The sequence below is a fragment of the Pundamilia nyererei genome, unplaced genomic scaffold, assembly GCF_000239375.1.
Source record: "Pundamilia nyererei isolate P.nyererei 1_Seehausen unplaced genomic scaffold, PunNye1.0 scaffold00021, whole genome shotgun sequence".
Taxonomy (NCBI): domain Eukaryota; kingdom Metazoa; phylum Chordata; class Actinopteri; order Cichliformes; family Cichlidae; genus Pundamilia; species Pundamilia nyererei.
This window is the reverse complement of record NW_005187422.1, coordinates 3,797,700-3,817,590: the sequence shown is the minus strand read 5'-3', so window position 1 is coordinate 3,817,590 and position 19,891 is coordinate 3,797,700. Positions and strand designations below refer to the sequence as shown.

General features: G+C 42.0%; 1 protein-coding gene across 9 annotated transcripts in view; it reads left to right on the top strand.

Annotated features, from left to right (window-relative positions):
• iqsec1b (IQ motif and Sec7 domain ArfGEF 1b) overlaps positions 1 to 19,891 on the top strand; it is a 234,192-nt gene that overhangs the window by 207,683 nt on the left and 6,618 nt on the right. For 8 of the 9 annotated variants that reach the window (XM_005726693.2, XM_005726692.2, XM_005726695.2 and 5 more), the window contains 11 exons: positions 9,603 to 9,882; positions 12,050 to 13,311; positions 13,829 to 13,990; positions 14,883 to 15,005; positions 16,390 to 16,556; positions 17,051 to 17,190; positions 17,759 to 17,788; positions 17,951 to 18,076; positions 18,170 to 18,269; positions 19,113 to 19,274; positions 19,388 to 19,564. In XM_005726693.2, the coding sequence (XP_005726750.1) occupies positions 9,603 to 9,882; positions 12,050 to 13,311; positions 13,829 to 13,990; positions 14,883 to 15,005; positions 16,390 to 16,556; positions 17,051 to 17,190; positions 17,759 to 17,788; positions 17,951 to 18,076; positions 18,170 to 18,269; positions 19,113 to 19,274; positions 19,388 to 19,564 (2,729 nt within the window). Of the gene's footprint in view, positions 1 to 2,129; positions 2,326 to 9,602; positions 9,883 to 12,049; positions 13,312 to 13,828; positions 13,991 to 14,882; positions 15,006 to 16,389; positions 16,557 to 17,050; positions 17,191 to 17,758; positions 17,789 to 17,950; positions 18,077 to 18,169; positions 18,270 to 19,112; positions 19,275 to 19,387; positions 19,565 to 19,891 lie in introns of those variants that run through there. The other variant, XM_005726698.2, reaches the window with a different exon arrangement.

The following is a 19,891-nucleotide window of genomic DNA, read 5'->3' as shown; positions in this document are numbered from 1 at the left end:
GAAAAATGGGAGTTAACTGTAAGCACAGAAAAGCTAGCTTACCTTAAAAAACTGACAACATGTCTGTAAATCAACACATTTGTAATATTAATGTTCTGAGTTATTCCTGTCACATACAGACATTCAGATGATGTGATTCTGCTCACGTAGCTCAAAGGTCACCGGGGGAACCTGATGTAAGGTGGTGTGGGGGAGAAGTAGACAGCGCTGGATGAATAATAAGATCTGTTGTGTCATACGTATTTTAATGGCTCACACAGTGAGTACTAAATTTTGAATTTTATTTTATTTCACAAACTATTGATTGTCTCTTAGTTGTGCTGAAATTTTAATATAAAATTATAGAGTATGTGAAAACTATATCAAGATGTAAATTGGTTAGCTTAAAGTGAGCAATGGTTCAACCTTGGAAATAGCTTGAAGGTCCAGCAATGCTACATTCACACTAGCTAAAATAGTGTCGGTCAAACATGTTCAAACCGTCTTTGATGCATCGAGACGGCAATAAAACAAAAGCTGTACCAGTCTGCCAATACAGTGATTAGGTGTGATATAGCTGAGAATATCTCTTGCCATTGATTGCAAATTTGTTGCGTCTCCATACACAGAAATTCACATTAGTTAACATCTTAGATTAGGGATCCAGCTGGAACCCTAATCTAAGATGAATGAGAGGCAATCAGCAACTTTGCTTTTATATGGAGCAGGCAACACTTAAGATTATTTTAACGTTTTTACCAAGCTGCAGTGTGTTTACGAGTCCTTCCATGTCAGCTTATCGCACTGTCTCAAACTCATTTGGGAGGTAAGAATACATCCCATCTCTGTTAACTACTGTACCGTAATCGCTGTCACGATAGAGATGCGAGAGACCAAAATAACCCAAGGTCTGATCAAAGGCAGCTGGCTCCAACTGTCCCTCTCTGCATTCAAGCAGAGTGAGTGTTAAATGCTGCTGCTCTACCTTAAGCTGCGCAGTCATGATTAAAGCTAAAGGAGAACCAGGTTCCCCCGGCGATGTTCAGTGGGGGTGAATACTTTAATTAATAAATAATGGCTCAGCCAGTGACGGGGACTTTGCGGGATTTTCAGATCTTATCCAGGTTTTTGCATCACTTGAGCTCAGTTCAGACCCGTTTTAGTTCAATATTCTTCTGCTGTGAAAACATTTCTGCTGCTAGCTGAGCTTCCCTTGTGTACCACAGGTAGCAGTAATGAATGCTAAACTCTTATCACTACACTCTGCTGCACCATATATAAAACCTCCATACGGGAGACGTTTTGTCCTCTTTTCTAAGTTCTGTAATGGCTTATTCACCTCATACTCTATCTTTATTTTTACCTTTGACTTATTGTATTCAGGATTATTTTCCATTATTCTTTGTTTTCTTGAGGGGAAATAGGATATAAGATGTGTAACCAGAGAGGCCTTACAGTCCCAGCTACCACTGTTAGCTGTCTTATCACACTGCTTTACTATATGTGGTTGATATAATCTTTGGTCCACACCCATCTTTTTTGGGGGGGGGAGGTAATGATGTCATGAACCGGAAGTGGAGGGGCCCTCCTCAGGGCTTTAGTTTATGTGGTTGAGGTGGGAACATCATCAGCACAAAGATGCAAAGAGCTGTGAGTCAAACATTCCCTCTAAACTCGGATTGTTTGTTTAAAGGATGGTTGAGCCAGTCAGCTGGCTGAGCAGCTGTTCCTTGGGTAATGTTGGCTGGAAAGCTGTGGCTGTGATACTATCTTCTAATGCACACTTTCAAGGCCTTTGATCAGCAGTCCTAGAGAGCTGATTATCAGGTGCTGATTAAAGCTGAACGTTGGGCAGATCTACTGAGGTGAACTGATATTAATGCAGTCCCAACTCCAGCTAAAACGCTATATCCAGGGGTTTTTTCCCGGGCCTCATCCTAACTGCAGTTCTCTCTCACCACCAGAGTTTTCTCCCTCTCTGTCCAGTTTTAACTTCTTGCCCCTTCCTGCTAAAGACCCTCCAAATCCATGGGACACCAGTGCCCCCGCTGCCACACGACCCAGTTTTCCTCTGGAGGAATTCCCTCCCTCTTCCTGCGAACGCCCCTCCTCACAAGCCGAGAAGGGAGGCCAGAGCTTTAGTGGAGAAGAGTTGAAGGAGAGGGGAGCCGTCCTCTGTCAGAACACAGCACAGTCAGCCAGCAAATGAACATTTAGCCCAGGGATGGAGTAAGCGAGGTCAGGGCGGTGATGGGTCTAGAGTAGGGGCTCGCAGGGTAACATGTGGTGTCTGCAGTGTGCCTCTGACAGGACTCAGTCCTTACTGGAGCTGGAGTCATACAGCTGGTAAGTGTGTGCGTGCTTGCTCTGAGTCTTTTAATAGCTGCTGGACACGTACTTAGCTTCTGATTTGGCTCTGAACGGGTCTCGTGATGCAGCTTGAACATTTCACTAATGGCAGCTGCTGTATTTAGGGGCCACTGCCAGCTCAATTGAAAAAGCATTAATAAATGTCCAACAAAACTGCTGGTACTGCTTATTAGATGAATTGCATTTAATGAAGTAGATTTTTGTGCCAGGGTGTAGCTGCTGATGAAGAAGCCCGCTTTGCATGAAAGCCTTTGATTTTCCCACTGAGTGCCAAGCAAGTGAATGCAGCTGACTCATATTTTACTGTTCCCAACTCAGTGCCCTCTAACTCAGGTTTCATCAAGTTAGGCTTAATCAGCTCACGATGAAACGTACAAGTCAGCGTGGATGCACGGCAAACGTGTGAGTGGCAGGTTGCAGTAATTAATTCATCACTGCAGAGTGACACAGTGAGAAGAGACTCTGGTTTTTGAAGAAGTCACACAGCAGCACAGGGAGGATGTCTCCAGGGGAGGTGGTGACACCAGCACTGTCCTCGCATCACCTGCCCTCCCTCCCCCTACCTCCCCCTCCACTTGCTCTGACACACCAGCGCCCGCTACCAACACATCATTAAAATTCTATCAGGCGGCAATTTATGCACTGTCATGGGACTCTGAGGCACTTTGTGAGTTTCTGATTCGAAACGGCAGCTGTAATGAAACAAGAGGGAAGGTGCAGCCTGGAGGAAACGTGGGTGTGATTGTTTGTGTTAAGACTTCACGTTTTAACACCACATCTGGCACCTCTGCTGGACGGCAGGACCTCTAAACGTCAGGAAGAGGTTAATATTTTGAAATGGTGAAAAGAGTTGCGTAATGTCTTCAGTGGCTCCAGTGGAGTTTTCTGAAACCTGAGATTTGCGACGTCACTGGAGTAATGTTAGCTTGAACCAGGAGACTGAAGTTTTATCATGGAAAGCGGAAGAAGCGGCTGTTTATAAAACAGGGCGGGTCTAATGTGCAGAGCGTCTCACCGATTCAGCCACTCTGTAAATAAATCGTTCGCTTTGGACCATTTCTCAAATGGACTTTCCAGACAGGGAAGAAAACAACTCCGAGGCCCTTACGTGATTTTCTGGGGTTGTCGCGATATTATTGGTTTGGGTTTGTGTTATACACACGTGGGTGGCTGTTATGTTAATGCTTCCTTACAGCTTGTTACAGACATGCTGAGGATTTCAGAGAACATCTAATTTAGCCCAGGCGGTGCAGGAAGTTGGGTATTACGTGTAAGACCTTTGCAGTCCTGTTAAACACTCGTTATCTTATCCTTGACATGAAGGGAGAGCAGTTCTCTGATCTCGGCATCAGACCAATTTCTGCATGTATTTGCAGTCAAACTGACTGTTTTCAAGTGAAATCTGGCAGTAAGGCCCAGTATTATGTATCTGACTCCCTGACATAAGAGGAAGTTACACTTTCTTTACATTTCTTTCCACAGAAATGTAAATACTGTGACGTGCAATGTCTTGTCTCAGAGTGATGCTGAAAAACTGCTTCATGTATGTATTATTTCTAGGCTGGATTATTGTAAATAATTATTATCAGGCTGTCCTAAAACCTCCCTTAAAAGGCTTCAGTTGAGAGTACTGGCAGGGAAAGAGACAGCACATTTCTCCCATAGGGGATTCTCTTTATTGGCTCCCTGTTAAATTCAGAATTAAGTTTTAAATCCTTCTCGTCACATACAAGGTCTTGAGTAATCAGCCCCAACTAATCTTACAGACCTCATGATGCACTGAGTCTTTCTTCTTTGCTTACCTCTTTTCACACTCTCCCTTTAATCGTTAGTTATCAATAATTAGTGTGTCTTTTGCCCTGTCTCATGTTTCTTCCTGTTAAAAGGGAGTTTTTGCTTCCCACAGTCGCCGAGTTTGATTGTTGGGGTTTTCTCTGTATTATAGTAGGCTCTTTACCTTACAATAGAAAGTGCCTTGAGGTGACTGCTGCTGTGATTTGCCATTATATAAAGAAAATTGAATGGAACTGAATTACGCACGTCTGTCATAGTAACAGTGAAATATCTGCACTCAGATGCAGCTGTTTGTTGAATCAGATTTATTATTAACACATAGTAGAAAAGAGGTTGGATGGATATATAATTCAAACTAAGTATTCTTAAACTAATTTCTAAAATAATCAATGCAAATAAACAAATGCCTGCCGTACAGAGAGTCCTCCTGGGGGAATTCTGCTAAGGATTAGGCTCTAGGATTATGTCACGTGGCTGTTAGGCGTTTGTCAGTTGTCAACTGCATTCGTGTTTGTTCTGCACTGAAACTCATTCAGAAATGTTACTCGGTCTAATGTAGTAATAAGATGGCTGTCAATCACTGAAATATGAGCGGGGTGTTCAGATGTAAGGCTGAAATGTTCCACTGCTAACAGGATAAGTGAAATAGAAAGAGCTACTCTTATGAAAGCAGTTCAATTATTCAACTGGCTGACATTTTGGAAGCTGTAGCAGTGTGTTAGGTTGAAGCCAGATTATAGTTAACACAAGTGGAGTCCCAACACGGTAACACTGATACACTTAGCTTAAACAAATATCAGTGATCCGGGTACTTCCTGCTTCAGTCATGCTCCCCACAGTCGCTGCTGCACCTCAGTTTGTGGTCCAGCACTGATCCAAACACGTACCAAACTACGGTAGTGGAATTACCTCCATCAGCATCTCAAACATTGGAGGTGCCAATCCCAGTTCTTCCAGCATCTTTATGATATCTCTTTAGCAACAATATGTAGTTACATTCTTTTTAGAAGTTTGCTAGTTAATTGGCTACATGTATAACCTCTAATTAATATGCACCTATACAGTACTACAGTATGAAGACTGCAGCTATCTAGGAAGGAGATCCTTTTGCGTTTTCTAAAACCTGTCACACTCATTCTTCCTGCTCTGAACAAATCTCTCTCTCCCTCTCTGACTGCTGGGGTACTACATGTTGAAATATAAGCAACATACTCTTCAGTCATTCTCATGCAACATAACCAGCTAACTGAAGACATCAGCATGCTGTAAGTGGTTTGAATTTGGTGCCACGTTTCGAGCATGCCAAGCTCTTCTTCCGTCTAACGGAATTGATATTTCCAATTAAACTTCCTCTGCTGGAGCAGATGTATTATGGCCCGCCCTTCAGTCTAATTAAAGGGCTCTCTCTGTCTGATTAGATTAGTTCCTTTAAAAATTAAAAATGTGTTGAGGGTGCACAGGGAAGGGAATGAAAATGCTGAAAGTGGTTTTAAAATGAGCGTGAGTGTCCAGCTTGGAGAGCGGGGACGTTTTCCCTAATGAGAGATGTTATCACGTGACAGAGAAACTGTCGTTCATTACAGTGACTTGGCCAAATAAACATTATTGCAAAGTATCCCACAGGAATGTGCGGCCTTCCAAATTTGTTCTAAATGCCACTACTAAGCTATTGTTAATTTTAGGCACATTTTTTTTCCCCCAGTACAAACTTGAGCTTAAAGTTTTGAAGAAGGGAGAAATAGTTAACGTAGCTCCTCTCAGTGTTTAAATATCTGTCGACTCACTCATCTCAAAGTTCACAAACTAACACAACCCTTCTTTTTTTTGTTTAAATGTTTTACACAGAGCAAAACAGGAACACAGCAGTTTGTGGTTTCAGGAGAAGTTACACCACAGCTGTTTTTCAGAGTTGTTTAAACTCCATACTAACCATGCAAGGACAGGAGTAGAAAGGTTTCCATGTCAGCGAAGCATTATTGGAACCAAATTGGAACTTGTCCAAAGACTAGACTGAAAGAATAAAATTGCACAAACAAATGTTGGAAATGGACTTCTCAGATTGTGTGGGTCAGAGTAGAGCGGACACCTCCCAGTGTGGAGATGAACACACATTTGGTTCTTTAGAGCATCTGAACAAATGAATCATTTTTCAGATTTATCTCAGAACACCACCAATATAAAATGTAGCTGTTTTGCTTTGATATGTCATATTTCTCAGCAGAAGTCTAACTTATGTGAATGTAGCCCCATTTAAATATCATCCTCTTCAGAATGATGACAGGAATCATTAGTCTACCGCTTTGACCCTATCCTGGATGTCAAATCTCTTTCCTGTTCAAACTTTTACTTCACCCTTTATTATCTAATTTTGACACATCCTCCCATAGAGATGAGCCTTTCCACCTCACCCATCACACTGATGACAAAAGGAACATTTTTGTTTTAAGAGAAAACTGCTGAAATCTGGTCAAACTGATTATGCATTGTTTTTAAAGTCAGACCCCATCACGTCCTGGCTTGATGAAGCACTGACACATTTCTGCCTCTGACTGACTGTTCAGGTCAGATGGTACACAGCCAACAATAGGCCAACATCCTGCAACATGGATGTCTTGTTTTTTCTGACATTGCCGTTGTGTGCTGCTGTGTGAAATGAATTGATAATGAAAAGCATATCTGCTAAGTGTTTCTGGATGTCTCACTCCTCATGCCAGTGCAGTAGTTGGTGTGATCTTTTACAAATCACGATTGCACATGAAGCTATTGGAAACTTTCTGATTTGTGTGATGTCTCAGCCTGGTTGCTGGTTGCTGGTGGACTTGTAAATTTGCTTCCTGAGGGCCGACAAAGAGAGTCTGTCATGCAGAAATAATTATTTAGGAGATGCAGATGAAGAGTAACAACCACGGATGCATGTTACAAAATATCAAGAATTGGAGAACAAATGTTACATCCCATCCTTCTGCACTGATACCACAGAGTTTCTTAAACAGCAGTTCTCCACATACAGAAATATGCCTACACACTATGTATAAGCAGCTGGGCTGTCCTTTAAGTACCCCACTTGAGCCAAAACACATCAATGGTGAGAGGCCACGCTCTAGGCTAATCTATTTTTCAGGCCTCCCCAAAGTGAGACCTCACCAAATAAACCAAAAACAAGTCATGATATATACCACATGTGGTTCTTAGATGGTGGTGGTGAACAGAGGGGTTCGCAGCCAGCCTTAATGATAGGCTTGTCTTTTTTTTTTTTGTTGATTAGCAATTTAATGTAGTGTTCTGCCTAATTTAGAAGTGAGCTCGACTGCAGTTGACAGCATACACTAATAGGAAGTAGCAATTGGAGTTGTACTATATTATACCTGTTCTTGTAGTGTTGATTGATATCTTTCACAAAACAATGTAGACACAACAATTCAGTTAAGCTGTCTCCAGTGGTTGCTGTCTAAATGATTAGTACTGAAGAGCAACTCAAACTCATATGTGAGAACTACAACAAAAGATACAAGTGTAGTTGTGCACCATGATTATTATCCCCACCTCACTGCATATTAAGAGGCCACCAACCTGAGGTGTTCACCAATTGCTTCAGTGTGATCTCCTTCTTGTTGTTTTTGCAACAAATACTTCCATGACTACATTCACGGGAAAATGGCATGTGCAGAAAGCAAACCAACTGCATGCATGAGAAACATTCCACTGTGAACATATCAGCAGTCACCTTTTGTTGGACTGTATTTGCAGTTCAATCAAAACCACGGCATTTAAAGAGAGGCAGCTATTTCATCTGCTGTCATTTATATTTGGCTGTGTAGCTCTGTTCTGGGACCTCCACACATGTGCATACATGGAACACCATGGAGTAAGAGCATCAGCAAGACCCAGTGCAGAACAGAGCAGGAATCAGTGACATGATGGCATGAAAGGAGGAGCTGGGGTGGAGGGGGATTGCAAAGGGGCATGCAAGCTAATGAACCTTTAGTAGTTGCAGTAATGCTTAAGTAGTAATGCTTGTTTAAAGGATGTAGAGTTTAAAGGATGATTCATGTCGTGGACCTAAAGTCATGTCTCCCAGCTGTAAGTCATTAGAATACCCATCAAAGCTAGCCAAACGTCTTTTTTAAACACCTGTATTAGGCTAACAGGTTTCCTTTAATTTTGTCTCTGCCATTAGTATTTCAGCTCCTTATGGTAAGTTCCCAGTAGATATGCTCTTCCTGTTTTGGTAGCCATCATCATCATACAAGGTGATAAACAGAATTGCATAGTAAATGTGTGACTGATAGGGAACACGCATGTTCTCATTATTATAGCCACTACATTGTGAAATGAACATTTATTTCAAAATGAAGAAGTAAAAGGAGAAGTAAAAGGAAGCCTGCCGATAGCAACTTTAAAGTGAGCCACACAGCTGTCCAGCTGTATGACCGACACGCTGCTGTCACCTGCAACTCTATACTTTGTGTTTTAAGTGTGTAGATAGCAGTGGATAGTATAAGCCGTAAATGAGCAAAAAATGATTTGCAACTAGTGGGCGGGAGGAAGTGCAGATTCACTTTGATTCATGATAGATTCAGTTGCCATCTTTTTTTTTCTATCGTCAGCAATCCTCATTTCAGCTTCCTTCCTTTTTCATGGAATTTCACACTTTTGACTAAAATGTTTATCTGCAGTCTCATAAGCATTTAATGTCCTTACATTGACATCCAGTCTTGTACAAAGGAAAAGTTTCTTAAATCAAACATTCGTCAGTGGAGAGGAAGATCTCACCACGTCAAACATTCAAAAAGCAGTCCGATCAGTCCTGTAAGGCAGAATCTTTGATTCTTTACAGGAATACTTATGGAGCTGTCTGTGAGAACCAAATATATGGTAGGAAATCACAACAGTGTAAGATGTGTGGAGACCAGCTGTATGCTGGGAGAACCGATCTATAGTATGGAGCGAGCCGGTCGGTCATTGCCAGTTTATCCAAACTGATGTTTGAACTTCTGTGAGAGAACAAAGGTCTGTATTGATCTCAATATTCAAGGCACTACTTCACATGCTTTAATCAGTTCTGACATGGTGCCCCTTTGTTTATAGTAAGATTGGGTTTCTGATAATGTTGTGTTAATTTCAGCATCGGTGGAGTTAAAGTGTGTCTTTAACAGTCAGCTTTTATTCACAGTCATTTCATTTGTTTTAATTAAGACATAGTGCCTCGCTCGTACGGCTGCTTGGGATAGCCTGAGGTTTTTCCTGCTCTGTAAAGAGAATGTGTAAAGACGACAGGCTGCACACTGACTGCTGCTATAAATTCACTCGCTCGCATTTATACCCTGCCAGCAGTATCAAAGTTCACTTTTTCCATCTGTCACGTGCTCTGTGCTGACACACACAAGGGAGTGTGTGCACTCAGGAAAATGACTAAGCAGACTAACTTGGCGTGCTCTCTGTGTGTTTGTGTGCCGCAGTGTGGAAGGTGATGCTCCAGGAACTGAAGTGGGAGCTTCTGTGGACCCTAGTGGTGGCTACAGTTGTGTCCCAGTGACCCACAGCGGCGGGCTCGGCCCCGACCACCTGGACAGCCAGCTCTACGGGCACATCTTGCTGCCAGGCCACCCACGGCCCAGACGGCCCAAGCTTCAGCACTCTCAGTCCATCCTCCGCAAGCAAGCAGAAGAGGAGGCAATCAAGCGCTCCCGCTCGCTGTCAGAGAGCTATGAGCTCTCATCTGACCTACAGGACAAGCAGGTGAGACGGGAAAGGGCCACACTAACTTACATTTGTTAAAACTTAGAGTAATGAGTAGCTTGAACACAGAGGCATTATGAGCAGATGTGTAGTAGATCCTAGTTTTTTGTGGCACATCAAAGGAGAATTATTAGCCAAAACTGCAGTTCCCTGCCAAGGTTTTTCCATTTTTCACTTTCTGACTGATTCATTCTGAAAGTATAAAAACAAAACTTCTGTCAACATTAAAAAAAAATTGCAACCTGTTGTATTGTATTCTTATAATGTTTTCATTAGTTTGCTGCCCACCATTATCTATTAGCTTTACACCCCATGATATCTGATGTGGTGCATCAAGTCCTTCTAGTTTGGAAGTCCAGTTAGTTTGTAATGTGTATTTAGGGCCGTGCAGACTGTTACAGGCTTTCAACACATAAAAAATTCATAGTCAGAGTCATTTCTTTTTCCAGCAGTAGTAGGCATGGATGGTTTGCTTGGTCTTCAGCCATGTACTAAGGCTCCACATGACAGTGAATCCCTCCATTTTTTCCAGAGGACACCAATAACTTAATTAGCAGCAAAATTAGGCATCAACACAGTCAAAGGGTCCTGTTCAGTGACTTAAATAGGAGTAAGTTGAGCGTATATTGAGATTTGCTACCATCCTCAAGTACTCATTAGAGGAACTGAAGTTTTTGGCATTTTAAAGTCGACTTCATTGTTCAGCCTCAGAGGCTGTGGCTTGACCACAACATGGAGAGGACTATGGGTAGTGGAAACCATACAATGTATTATCTGTAAGCAAGCCCAAAGAAAAAGCAGGCAACTAGGCATTAAAGTGTGTTGCTGAGTAGAATTTGAGACTCTTGTATAAGGACATGACAGGAAAATATGTGCATGGCCTTTAGAAGAACTACATAAAAGATCATCTAGTGACTTTGGTGACCCCAGTAGAGAGCATCATTCCCTCCTTAGCTCTGGTTGTGTGCCAACCAAACAGACTCACAGCATAGTTTGTTTATATAGAGTATCTAGAGTCTGTTTGCATTTATTTATTGCTTCTATAGTTTCACATATCTGAAGCCCACAGGAAAGCACTAAGAACTTAGAATGAACCAGAAAGACCAGAGTTACTAAGCACACTGTCAAATGTAGCTAAATGCTCTTCTGAGTTATTTATCACATGACATGTCAAACTGTCATTGTTTCAAAATAATAATGTTTCAATAATAAATAGCATCTGTATGACATCTATATTAGTAATACATTATCGATAGGAAATGATATCACCGCTTAATCCTTTTGTCACTGCTTAACCTCTTGCATTGAAACTTCCTGTCATGTTCCATTTGTGGCAAGTATAAACCCACTCGCCTCCTTGGCTGTCCCATACAGAAGTGGTATAGATTTAGTGTCATTTTTTACCCCCATGAATCCATAGGTGGAAACCAGGTCAGTGTAAGCGGTGCAGGAATGAGAGGGGGACAATGCAATTCAGCCCTGACATTATTCCAATTAGAGGCATATAGTTTGAGACTTTTCAGTATAGTCATATACAGAATACAAGACAGGATACTGTTTCTCTCAAGCACTGCAATGATTCAGTAGGATTTGTTCTTTTCAGTTTCAGAGAAAAAAGCAGTTTCTGGTTATCTTACATTTATGTTAATGAACTAAAGTGGTCATACAGTTAGAAAATGTACTGTTTCTCATAAAACAAGCCACCTGTACCTATTGTGCTTACAGGCTGTGGCGTACAGACACACATTTTGTTGTTTTGGACAGAGTGATTAGAATCCTTGCTAGTTTTTTCAGAGCTTTCAGCTGTTACTCCCAAGGCTTCATTCAGTGAACAAAGCTTGTTTAGTTATTGGTGTTAGCATCTCTTAAAAATAATGTGGTCAAGTCTCTTTAATTAGACTGTGTGATCATAGATGAACCATCTTTATCATAACGATGTTTTTTGTGTGTCAGACAAATATATTTTGCCAGAGAGCTCAGGAAATTAGCTTTCTGGGTTTTCTTATTTTTGTTTAGTTTTTTGTTTTTTGCTTCGGTTGTACCATTGTAGGATGCGTTTGCAAGTCTCAAGTCTCGTAAGAACACGTCTAAAGGGACTATTGAGGAAAGTGTTCCCATGTTTCCAATACGTTTTCATTTCTCTCAAATTCCCCTCCTTTCCCTACAGGTGGAGATGCTAGAGCGCAAATATGGTGGGCGTTTCATAACCCGGCATGCTGCCCGCACCATACAGACAGCTTTCCGCCAATACCAGATGAACAAAAACTTTGAGCGTCTTAGAAGCTCTATGTCTGAGAACCGTATGTCCAGACGGATCGTCCTATCCAATATGAGAATGCAGTTTTCCTTTGAAGGACCTGAAAAAGTCCATAGCTCCTACTTCGAGGGAAAGCAGGTCTCTCTCACAGATGATGGCACTAAAATTGGTGCACTAAGGCAGTCAGACCATGGCGGGGAGATGGGTGTGCAGGCCAAGACCCCCACCACACAGAGCGACTTCACAGATGCCATCACAGAACTAGAAGATGCCTTTTCAAGGCAGGTGAAATCTCTAGCCGAGTCCATAGATGATGCTCTGAACTGCCGCAGCCTACATGGTGAAGACAGTCAGTCAGAGCCAGGGAGAGGCCTCCAGGATATGGACAGAGAGGTCACCTGTCAGGTGAAACCCTCCCACAGCGCCTCAGAACACCGTAAACTCGATGAGATGACAGCGTCTTACAGCGATGTCACCCTGTACATCGACGAAGAGGAGTTGTCACCACCCCTTCCTCTTTCTCAGTCTGTAGACCGGCCCTCAAGCACAGAATCAGACTTGCGCCAGCGTTCGCTCAACTCCTCACAAGATTATTGGTCTCTTGCTCATAAGGATGAAAAAGGGGACACCGATACCAGCTGCCGCAGTACACCCTCCTTGGAATGCCAAGAGCAACGTCTACGGGTAGATCACCTACCCTTATTGACCATAGAGCCTCCCAGTGATAGCTCAGTGGAGCTGAGTGATCGTTCTGACCGCAGCTCTTTAAAGAGACAGAATGCCTACGAACGAAGCATCAGCAACCAGCAGAGTAGCCCTAAACAAGTCAGCCACAGCCTGCCACCTCGAGGGCCTTCCAGAGAAGAAGACACTTCCCGACATCGATCGCGACAGCTGGAGGCCCATCTGGCAATCAATGGTACAGCAAACCGGCAGAGCAAGTCAGAGTCGGATTTCTCAGATGGCGACAATGACAGCATCAACAGCACATCGAACTCCAACGATACCATCAATTGTAGTTCTGAATCCTCGTCCAGGGACAGCCTGCGTGAACAGACGCTCAGCAAGCAGACGTACCACAAAGAAACTCGCAACAGCTGGGACTCACCTGCATTCAGCAATGACATCATTCGCAAGAGGCATTACCGCATTGGCCTAAATCTCTTCAACAAGTACGTCCACACGATAGAACGTCACTTAACACATGATACATTCACACTCTTTGGCTTGTTCAAATTCGATGCAGTTCATTTCACATGACTTACAAAATGGGATTTTTGTGTTTGTTTTTTTGTCTTAGAAACTCGAAATGAACCTCACATTAAAATGCAATGAAGTTGTTTGGAACAAGAACTATCTCTGCCTGTTCTGCGTAAAGTGCAAGCAAGCTTCAAACTCATTCTGCTCCAGTTCGTTTGAGCCCGGCTGAATCTGTTTAATCATTGCTGATTGTGGATTTGGTTGCTTTCTGAGCCCGCTATAAAATGCCTTTTAATCATTTGTGATCAACACCGTAGAGAGTTGTAACTCTCTCCTGGCTTCCCTACGTCCTGTCCCTCATGCGACACACATTTGGCCGGGTTAGGAGCGCAACGGGATAATCACAGATTTGGAATGTGTCCTCACCCACTCTCATTTTGCCTCTTTCTTTTTTGGTCTCTCTTTCTCTACTCTTTCCTGTGTCTCTAGGAAGCCAGAAAAAGGCATCCAGTATCTGATAGAGCGAAACTTTGTTCCAGACACTCCGGTGGGTGTGGCCCACTTCCTGCTCCAGAGGAAAGGCTTGAGTAGGCAGATGATTGGCGAGTTCCTGGGTAATCGGCAGAAACAGTTCAACCGGGATGTCCTCGAGTGAGTCTTCAGCAGATCATGCCGGTGTACTCTTTTGGAATATTTGTATTTGAGGATGAATCATTTCAGGCTTTTGATTTAAGTTGCCAACTATGCCAGTGCACAGAATGTTAGTTTATTTGCCTCCAGGGAACATAAATATAAATCATCATTTAGTTGCACATAAGGTTGGCAGTTTGTAATTTACCCTCATTCACACTGTCTAAGGACTATATAATGACTCAAGTTACATGCAGGAAATAAGCAGAAATGGAATCCACTCAGGAAATTGCCATGATGCTCAGATAAACATACAGATCCTCTTTATAGTTTCCAGGTTTTTTGATATGAGAGAGCAGTCATATAGATTGTCTACTCTCCACTCCTTTGTATCATTCCAATAGTGCCTCGTGCTTTAGATTGCACAGACTTATCTTAGACCCACTTGAAATACACCAGCTCTGTCAGAGCCTATTGAGATTCATTGGAGGATAAGGCCAGAAAAGGTCCGCTGGTGTCAGCTTGACAGGCATAACTAAAGGGCTCCTTGAGAAAATGTCTATAAATCCAGACATGCAAGGTATCACTGCTCTGGAGTGCTGAGTCACAATCCTCTTCTCAGCAGAGAAAGAAATGAACATTTCCTTTACTTAAGTAAGTGTCAAGTGAGCAGAAAAACTCTTGCTCCCTTTCATGTCCTGCATATAATCTGAAAAATCAACAGCAGATCAGCTTACTCACTGACAACAGCCAAGTTTGCAGTCATCCTTAATCTTAAACTTCTGCAACTGTTCTTCACCTATGTGGCCAAAAAGAACCCCAACAACTTTTAAATTATTCTCAGTTGAACTGGCAGGTGCTTGTTACACTCCCAAACTTCCTGCTCACTGTGAACTCGTGTGTTTTTCACCAGCTGCGTAGTGGATGAAATGGACTTCTCAGCTATGGAGCTGGATGAAGCGCTCAGGAAATTCCAGGCACACATCAGAGTCCAAGGGGAAGCACAGAAGGTAGAGCGACTGATAGAGGCCTTCAGGTAAGGCATGCTTTTAAAAGTTGGGTGCAAAACCATGGCTTTAGTTCCCAAACCAATGTAGGTAGCTTAAATCTAAACCACTTCATGTGCCTTTCTGTAGAAAGGAGGTGTAAAATGATGTTTTTGCAAATAGGGTCATACATCAATTTAGACTAACTGATTATGTGACAGGATGGTCATTATGGGGTTCATTGCCGTGTCTAGTATTTACCACCAATCACCAATATGATTAATGGATAGCACAAACCAGCTTTGCTCCATTTCAACAACACCATTATCCTCTAAAACAAAGGTGACACCAAAAAGTCTAAATGTAACGGTCGTGAGCAGAAAGCAATAGAGCGGTGCAAAGCCATTTCAAATCCAGACTTTTGTTTGGCCAAGGCATTGTAGAAAATGATTTAGAGAAAATTAGTTCAAAGAGTGAAGGAATACCTCCCTCAGGGCTGCTGATAGATGTTGTTTGTGCCTCATTTACTTTTCCAAAACTTCCAGCAGAAAAGGTGCCCTCGTGTGCATAGAGAATTCGCTTCGATCAGCAGTGAGCAAGGACATTTCGGCCTCAGTAAACAGCACAGTTACAGGGGAGATAGTGATGACTGCTCATCTGGTGCTCACCTGCAGCCATATCCAGATATGAGTACAAGCTCCCTTTGTGGTGGTTCAGAAATTGCCCGTGTAATACATGGAGCCTGTATTGACAGATGTTACTGTACTTGCACATTATTTCTTTGACTGCAGAACAGATAGCAGAGAGCTCAATATTAATATCAGGTGAAGCATTGATATCTATGCCCCGAACTAATCGCTTACAGGGAAGCTTACACCTTTACTTTGCCAGTAAGTTGTCTTACTGATGCCTTCTTATCAACTAGCTCCTATGTTCAAGCAAAACATTGTATTGTAACTTTCCAGAATGCATCTAACATAAGTCAAAGTGAAATTGATGTAATATCATTTGTGTTATTTCAGTAGCATTAAGGTCATTTTTAGAAACTGGCTCAGGTCTCAAGTCTTTGGGTCGTCTAAATGAGCTAATTAGTCTAGCGTGCTAATTTTAGCATATTGTCACCTACTGTATGTTAGTCAGTACTGATGCATTTAATGTAATGCTTATATTTAGATGTAGACTATGTAAAGACATCATAGTAAATTCTTATAATACATACAATAGCTCTGTTAATATATTAGTTTATCTAGCTAAAGTTAGCAATGGCTGCACTTTGATAGCACAGTTGTGCTATTAAAGTAAATAGTTTTGCTTTTGTCTGTTAGGGGTAAATATAGGTGGATTAATGGCCCAAATATTAATTTACACACATGTTGTTTTTATCAGAACAATGATTTTTGCATTCAGTTTCTGCTCCTTACATATTCTTCCCAGCCAGCGTTACTGCATCTGCAACCCCGGTGTGGTGCGACAATTCAGGAACCCCGACACCATCTTCATCCTTGCCTTTGCAATCATCCTCCTCAACACTGACATGTACAGCCCCAACGTCAAGCCTGAGAGGAAGATGAAGCTGGAGGACTTTGTTAAGAACCTTCGAGGTACTTTGTTCTCCCTCACTGCACCACATCCAACGTTCTGTCACAAAACCAGTATTCCCCTGACACATTACTGTTTCTCTGAGGATAAATATTCATCTTAAAATTGAGTTTTGTGCATGCACATTGCCTTGATTAATGGCCATGTCAATAAGGTATTTATTTTTTTGGAAGTCATGGCCAAGAAAGCTTTCCTGTCGAAGCAAAGTACTTTTTAGTTGTCCTCAACAGATTTTGAGGGTATTAGGAAATGGCTTTATGGCATGACTGAATAATTTTTCTGCCTATTGAAGTGTCTGTAATTAAAGTACAGTATTGAATGGAGGAGAAAATACTTGTCCACAAAGAGCTTTGAAGGACATTTCTGTATGTATTTTGCGATACATAAGCAATGCAGCAAGTAAGTATATTTAGAGGTTTGGCTTGCATAAATCTGCAATTTAATCATTAATCCCTCTTTTTTTCTCTATTTCTCTTTTCCTCTTATCCCCCGGCAGGAGTCGATGATGGGGAGGACATCCCCCGAGAGATGCTCGTAGGGATATACGAACGGATTCGCAAGCGGGAGCTCAAGACTAACGAAGACCACGTTTCCCAGGTTCAGAAAGTGGAAAAGCTAATCGTTGGAAAAAAGCCAGTAAGTTGGAGTTTGACCTTGGACAGCTACATGTGAAGTGAAACTCCTTTTCTTTTAAAAACCTCCACTCAAGAGCTGAATCCAAGCAGGAGCATTAACACTAAATTACCCAGTGTGCCTCTGAACTGCTATAGTGTGATGGTTAATTCATGGCCAGCTTTCTTCACCGTGCGACCCTTCAGGGCTACTATACCATTGTGAATTACTGCAGTATGTTGTTTGCCCTGAGTACCAACCACAAGAAAAGTCTGAGCTAACAAGCTGTGTAAAAATGAGATAAACAGCCTCACTCATAATGATCTTAAAGCCGTTTATTTGAAAACTACTCCTTCTGTGAGTCGATACCTGAGAGATGATCCTTATGATGTCATGACCATTATGGGGGACGGAGTCGGAAAAGAGGAAAGTGAAGGATTCTTGCAGCGTGGTTCTGTCATCCGTAAAACTGTTTTGGTTTTTAATTTGGTCTTAAACATTGCTTGAAACTTCTTATCATTCTTGTTGCATACATTTTCACATGTGTCCCTCAAGCTCTGAAATGTGTTTTGTTTGATTTCTTACTCCTTAGATTGGCTCTTTACATCATGGTCTTGGCTGTGTAAGTATTTCCTTTCAATTATTTTCATATTAGCACTGAGTGGGATTTTTCTGTTATTCCTCAAGGCTGTATGAGGCATAAAGTTTGAAGCAGCATGTTTGAAAGCTCTCTGTGAAGCACCAAGAGACAGAATAAGAAATTATACTGTATTGTGTTGTGCAGGTGCTATCTCTACCCCACCGGAGACTGGTCTGTTACTGCAGACTTTTTGAAGTGCCCGACCCCAACAAACCTCAAAAGTTGGGCCTGCACCAAAGGGAGATCTTCCTTTTCAATGACTTGCTAGTGGTACGGCAGATGTTACTTTCAGTAAAAAGAGAACAAACTCTGTTTTAGAGTGAAAGAGTCTTAAAAAGAGTGTGTGCTTTGCTTTTTTCACAGGTTACAAAAATCTTCCAGAAGAAAAAGAATTCTGTGACATACAGCTTTCGACAGTCCTTCTCTCTTTATGGCATGCAAGTCCTCCTCTTTGAGAATCAGTGTAAGTAGTATTTGCATGAAGCACTCACTGTGATATAGATGTGTGTCCACTGAGAGTCCCCAGACCCCTTAGTTCTAGGAACTAATGTTAGGGAACCACAAGTTTCTTCAGCCCTGTTTTTGGTCTGATCTCATAACGCAAATTGATTAGCAGACATTTTAAGAAACTATTACTTTTAAACTGCATCTTTTTAAATTATTATTACGAATGTTAAAGCTGACTTTCTCATTGTAGGCTGTTGTGTCAAATTTCATTTCATTTGATTTGTTTTTATTTATATAGCACCAACAAAAGTCATGCTTGAAAATCCGGTTTGATGCCTTTCTATGCAAAAACTTCCTAGACAGTTCAGGACTTCCTCTGTAGCTCCATGACTTTTCAAAGCTAAGCGGGCACAAAAAATAACTGTTTGCAGTTGCAGGTTCTTATAAATGGCCAATGGACACTAGTGGGAAAATACAAGAATACAAATGAACAAAGTCAAAGATCCCAAATGTTCCATCAACAGAACCTCCTAAACAAGGACTGTTTGAAGGTTAAACTCTCGCACTTAAACTTAAGTCACATGGTTCCTTTAACAGAAATCCCAATGGGAAAGTCTATTGGAAAGTTCCTTTTTGATGGATAACAGCCAACCTCAGAGCTTGCCATCATGGAAACTTTGAATTATATCTATAATCCAAGTCACATACTCCACATACACATACTTTAATATCCTAAATCTGTTGTCTCTGATGGTAGTTCTGATATCCCGCAGCTGGTTTCAGATCCTATTATGTCCTACTGGTAACATCAGTCCTTCAATAGTATAATGTCTGAAATGTTATTTTCATCATTCTTTAGACTATCCCAATGGCGTTCGCCTGACTTCAGCCATTCCTGGAGCTGATATCAAAGTCCTCATCAACTTCAATGCACCCAATCCTCAGGACCGCAAAAAGTTCACTGATGATTTGCGAGAATCTATTGCAGAAGTCCAAGAGATGGAGAAGTACCGAATAGAATGTGAGTAAATTGTTCCCATTTTTTTATAGACGATATCAGCAGCTGTCTCGCATCAGTAGAAAATATGTGGAAGCCAGGAGTATATGGCACATATGTATTTTCTCCTTGCACAGCTGAGCTGGAAAAACAGAAGGGCGTGGTGAGGCCTAGCATGTCCCAGAGCTCCGGGTTAAAGAAGGATGCAGGAAACGGAAACCTGAGCCGAGCAAGCCTCGACGACAGCTATGCCATTGGTGAAGGTCTGAAGAGAAGCGCCCTCAGCAGCTCCCTACGCGATCTCTCAGATGCAGGTAAAGTCAGGGGTTGCCATAGTAACATGCTGTCTCATCCCTCATCTAGGCTGAGTAGATTGTGTACCTGTGCTAGATGCTGGCATGACACTGTTTACTCCTTCTGGATGTTAATCGATTTAGAAACTTGGAATACGGCATGGCGGCCATCCTGCCGGTACAAAGTGTCTGAGCCAGTGAAGCAAGGAGATAGAGATGGGTGTGTTTGCTAATGGGCCTACGTATAATTTACCAGAGGCTATCAACTAATAATCCTGCATCGCAAGGGGGAGGAGGCAGAGCTATGTAGGTCAGTGCGATCAATTTGAGAGTCTTAGCAGTAAGAGG